Source organism: Gossypium hirsutum, chromosome A07 (assembly GCF_007990345.1).
Source record: "Gossypium hirsutum isolate 1008001.06 chromosome A07, Gossypium_hirsutum_v2.1, whole genome shotgun sequence".
Lineage (NCBI taxonomy): Eukaryota > Viridiplantae > Streptophyta > Magnoliopsida > Malvales > Malvaceae > Gossypium > Gossypium hirsutum.
Window position 1 is genome coordinate 46153009 of NC_053430.1, and position 5346 is coordinate 46158354.

Below are 5346 nucleotides of genomic sequence, written 5' to 3' on the forward strand. Positions count from 1 at the left end.
TACGAGCTTACTAAGCTATAAAGCTTACTTTGTTTAATTTTTCCATGTTTTATAGTGACTTTAAAGCTAGGTCAGACTCGGGGATTGTTGGAGACATCATCACACTATCCAACTATCAATTTGGTACTTTTGAGCTTATGTTTTAAGTATATGGCATGTATAGGAATCTTTGGTCATTTTGGTTATGTGTTGGAAGTGAATTTAGCCATTTGAATTGGTTTGTAAATGTATATGTTTTGGTTTGTATATATAGCAATGAGTGATGGCTCATTTTAGGTTGTTTTGATATGTTTGAATCATGTATATATATTTATATATATGGTTTGGTTTGTGAGTTCATGGATAGGTATATGATAGTTGTGTGATGCTTAATGATATTAGGCATTATGTGTATCAAATGGTTGATTTGTGGATATTGTTTTGCTTGGAAAATTAGGTTAAACGATGCATATTTGTCAATGATCATTTTGATGATTTGAGAAGATAAAGATTGGTATGAACTTAGATGGCATAATGTGTTAATATTGTTTTGTAATAGTTGGTGTTGAAAATGGTATAAATTATGCTTGATTTGGAATTGAATTATATGTCTATTGATGCTATGTTTTGTGCTATATGAGTTGTGTAGGTGTGCCTAAGTTTGGGTGGATAAATGGCTTGGTAAATAGTTTATTTTTGTCTACATGGGTAGAGACACGGGCGTGTGTCTCAACCGTGTGCGACACACGATCATGTTACATGGCCATGTGTCCTCTAGTGTTGAATTTGAAACTAAGTCAGTATGTTTCACACGGCCTTACACACAGGCGCGTGACTTGGCTGTATGGCATATGTTAGTATACCCTACAGGTTTGGCATGGCCTAGTACACAGCCTGGCACACAGGCGTGTATGGCCATTTTTAGGGCACATGGGCTAGCCACACAGGATTGTGTGTTGGCCATGTGACCCAAGTCAGAGAGTTACACGGGGTCAGACACGGGCTGGGACATGGCCATGTGCTTCCTTTTCGAATGTCCACATGGCTTATGACACATGGCTTATGATTTGAGATCTAACAAAGAGGCTTTTAATTTCCAAACGGGTTTTTCAACAAGAGCAAGTTTTTGAAAAGCACTCCAATGTGACACCACCTGATTCGGCCATAACGTCTAGGCCGAGTTTGTGGTGTTATATTTAGTGGTATCAAAGCTAGGTTACAAAAACTCGGCTGTAGATTTGGGTTTTATCTAAAAAAATGGAGATTTCAAAAGAATTATTTTAAATGGTGGAAGAATATTTTGAAGTAATAGTTTCTGAATGTGTGGTCTACCGAGTCTCCGGCCCCGATTCTATAAGTTCTCTAAAACTACTGCTTGATTTAACTGAAATGAAATTATCATAGGTGGTAGACTGTATTGAAACCCTTATTAAGGAAACCTAAAACTGTAGTAAGGCTGCGATATGCGAAAACAAACAACTCTGAATCATAGATGCTTTTATTTTAATAAAACATTCATTCATAAACACTGGAACTATAAAATTGATGCATAAAACTGTTAATACAGATAATACATGAATTGACTATGAGCACTAGAGGTCCTCGTAGAAGGGGTACTAGAGGCCGCGGTAGAGGCTGTGGAGGTGCTCGGACTAGGTCTTCGGCATCGGGCCATATGCCTAACATTGAGGCAAGAGAGACACCGGCTTCACCTGTGACTGAGACTGGGTTACACGATCATGGAGCTGGGGACAATGCATTGTCCCAAGTGATGTTACAAATTTTGGAAAGGGTCGTTGGGCTCAATACAGGTACTGTGGGCTGTGGGTCAGTGACGGAACGACTCAGGTATAATGGGGCGGAGATCTTTAGGAGTGTCACTGGAGTTGTCCCTAATATGGCTGAATATTGGATAGAGGCCACAGAGAGGATCATGGATGACCTCAATTACACCCCAGAGCAGAAATTGAAAGGTGCAGTGCCGTTGTTGAGAGATGAAGCCTATCAGTTGTGGCTTACTGTAAAATAGGGTACTCAGCCCGATAGATTGACTTGGGAATTTTTCAAGAATGCTTTTCAAGGAAAATATGTGGGTGCTAGCTTTGTGGATGCCCGCAGAAGGAAGTTTCTGAATCTAACCCAGGGGGACAAGTCCGTGGCTGAGTATGAGGCGTAATTTTTGCGATTGAGCCGTTATGCACGAGGCATGGTGGCCACTGAGTGACAGCCTTAAAAATAATCTGTGAGTTTTGATAGCTCCACAGAGGGAGTGAGATTTTGCAGTGTTAGTAGAAAAGGCAAAGATCGTTGAAGATGTGAAGCACTCTGAGCGCCAGAATCGTGAGAAGGATAAGAGGAGAAACAAGAGAGTTTGGGAGCCCTCAGGTTTAGCTATTGGGCCTAAGAAAAAGGCCAAGGTTTATGGGCCAACTAGAGTTGGGGCCCCTGTTGCTACTTTTGGGTTACAGCCTTGTACAGTTTGTGGAAAATGCCATCAGGGCGAGTGCTGGGTACAGATGGGGGAATGTTTTAGGTATGGATCTATGGAGCACCGTATCAGAGATTGTCCATGGAGGCCCGATCAGATGCAAGCTACTGGTAGGGGTACTATTTAGTCGCAGAGGGGTTTTCAACAACCACCGAGAAGTCGCGGTCAGGTCAGAGGTGGAAATGGTATGGGCCGTAGTCGTGAAGCACCGGACAGAGGTGTGGGTCATACTGAGTTGAGGCAGCCAGGACTGGTTTATGCTGCACGTCGCCGAGAGGAGGGAGACCCCTCAGATGTTATAACGGGTATGTTTTTCATTCATCAGGTACCTTACATTGCATTGATTGATGTTGGTTCTATGCACTCTTATATAGCATGCACTGTGTCTGAGACTTTGGGTGTGATGTGTGAAACCACTATGAGTGAGATTACTGTGTTGAGTCCATTAGGGCAGTCAGTGAGAGTGAACAAATTGTTTAAGGACTTACCTTTGGAGGTTCAAGGAAAGATCTTTTTAGCCGACTTGACGGAACTTCCTTTTGGGGAATTTGACTTGATACTGGGAATGGATTGGCTAGTTAAGCATTAAGTAAATTTGGATTGTGCTGCTAAGCTGGTAGTCCTAAAAACTATAAAGGGTGACGAGGTGGTCGTGATTGGAGAGTGTCGGGATTATCTCTCAAATGTGATTTCTACGCTGAGAGCCAATAAGATGGTGCGTAAGGGTTTTGAGGCGTATTTAGCTTATGTTAGTGCTTCTAGATCTAAAATTGCGTCTATTAAGGATATCAGAACAGTTAAGGATTTTCTGGATGTTTTCCCCGATGAGCTACTGGGGTTACGTCCTAATTGTGAAGTTGAGTTTAGGATAGAGCTCTTGCCTGGTACAGCTTCGGTGTCTATTGCCCCTTATAGAATGGCAGCAAAGGATTTGGTAGAGCTCAAGGCTCAGATTCAAGAGTTATTGGATTGAGGGTTCATCTGTCCTAGTGTGTCTCTGTGGGGGTACCAGTTTTATTTGTGAAGAAGAGGATGGAACCATGTGTATGTGCATCGACTATCGACAACTGAAAAAATTGACTATTAAGAATAAATACCCTTTATCGAGGATAAACAATCTATTTGACCAGTTTTGAGAAGCTTCGATTTGCTCTAAGATTGATCTCCGATCAGGGTACCACCAACTGAGGGTTAAGGAGACTGATATATACAAGAAAGCATTTAGAACTCGTTACGGTCATTACGAGTTTCTAGTAATGCCATTTGGGTTGACAAATACACCAGCTGCTTTTATGGATTTGATGAACCGAGTGTTCCAGCCTTATTTGGATTGGTTCGTTGTGGTGTTTATAGACGATATTTTGGTGTATTCAAGGACTAAGAAGGAACATGATGCAGATCTTCGGGTTGTTCTATAGATTTTGAGGGAGAAACAGTTATACACCAAATTTAGTAAGTTTGAATTCTGGCTACGTGAGGTAACTTTTCTGGGTCACGTGGTGTCTGCTGAGAAGATTAGGGTTGATCCTCGAAAAATTGAAGCGGTTCTAGATTGGAAGCAACCTGTGTCAATGTTAGAGATTCAAAGTTTTTTGGGTCTGACAGGGTATTATAGACGGTTTGTTGAGGGGTTTTCCTTGATTGCTGCACCTCAAACTAAGTTGTTGCGTAAAGGGGTACCGTTTAACTAGACTAATAAGCAGCAGGAAAGTTTTGAGAAGCTTAAGAAAGTATTGATTGAGGCCCTTGTCTTGATACAGCCAGAATCTGGGAAGGAATTCATTGTCTACAGTGATGCATCACATGTTGGCTTAGGATGCGTGTTGATGCAAGAGGGTAAGGTAGTCACTTATGCGTCTCGTCAGCTTAAGACGCATGAAGCGAACTACCCGACGTATGATGTAACACCCAAAACCCGGCCCGGACGTTATGGCCGAATCTGGCGTGTCACATTGAAGTGTTTTAGTGAAAACCTTGTTTTCATTGAAAACCTTCTTTAAAATGATACACCTCAATTGCTTTGTAAAATCTCTTTTTAGTTGCGGAAGCTTTGTTTAAAACATTTAATTTAAATGTAACTTGTCATTTAAAAATTTAGTTGCGGAAACGTAGTATTTAAAAAAATAGTTATGGTTTAACGTTCTACTTCTAATAAATATAAAGCATAAAAATTATAGTAATCCTAATTTGAAATATTAGCTAGAGGAAAGACCCTGTTACAACCCAAATCAAATAGAAATAATTTAAAATCAAAATATTAAAAATTACATAAAGACTAAGTCTAAAATTTTTATGCTAGTTGGCCACCTCCGAGTCCCTCCATCCATCGAACCACCTACTGAAGATCACCAGAAAAATTTAAAAGGAGGGGGTGAGTTTCGAAAACTCAGTGTGTAGAACCCTCAACGAGTATAAAGCAATCATCAGTCATTTTGGGCTTGAGACCAATTCAATAACTGTGGCCTTTAGGCCTTAGCCCATGTTAGCCTCAATTGGACTGAAGCCCACATCGCAATAATATCACAATACTATCATACGTGCAATGTTGTATAACCCACCCCAATAATCCAACCACTACACACCAACTCTGTCCCCTGGTACACATCATGTGGGGATATAAATATTGACCCACCCAACTGATACACATCAATGGTAGCCCAGTTGCAGTACTACCTTCATTGCAGCAAACTGCCAATCATATATTGGGCTTAATAGCCATTGGTGGATCTACGATTGTCAAGCAACCATGCGATCCTCATATACTTCCTCCGTTCCATAATTCCCAACCCATATACAACCTAAACAGAATATCATATGAATGCATATGAATGCAGCAGGTATACATGTAACATCCATAAATATTACATTCCACACATAGG

General features: G+C 40.8%; 1 protein-coding gene across 1 annotated transcript; it reads left to right on the plus strand.

The window, feature by feature from the left end:
• The first annotated feature begins 2654 nt into the window (after positions 1 to 2654).
• Positions 2655 to 3440, plus strand: LOC107956306 (uncharacterized). Its single transcript, XM_016892013.1, has 3 exons — positions 2655 to 2772; positions 2842 to 3044; positions 3105 to 3440. Exons 1-3 carry the CDS (start codon positions 2655 to 2657, stop codon positions 3438 to 3440), a joined length of 657 nt encoding a protein of 218 aa, XP_016747502.1.
• The last annotated feature ends 1906 nt before the right edge of the window (positions 3441 to 5346 follow it).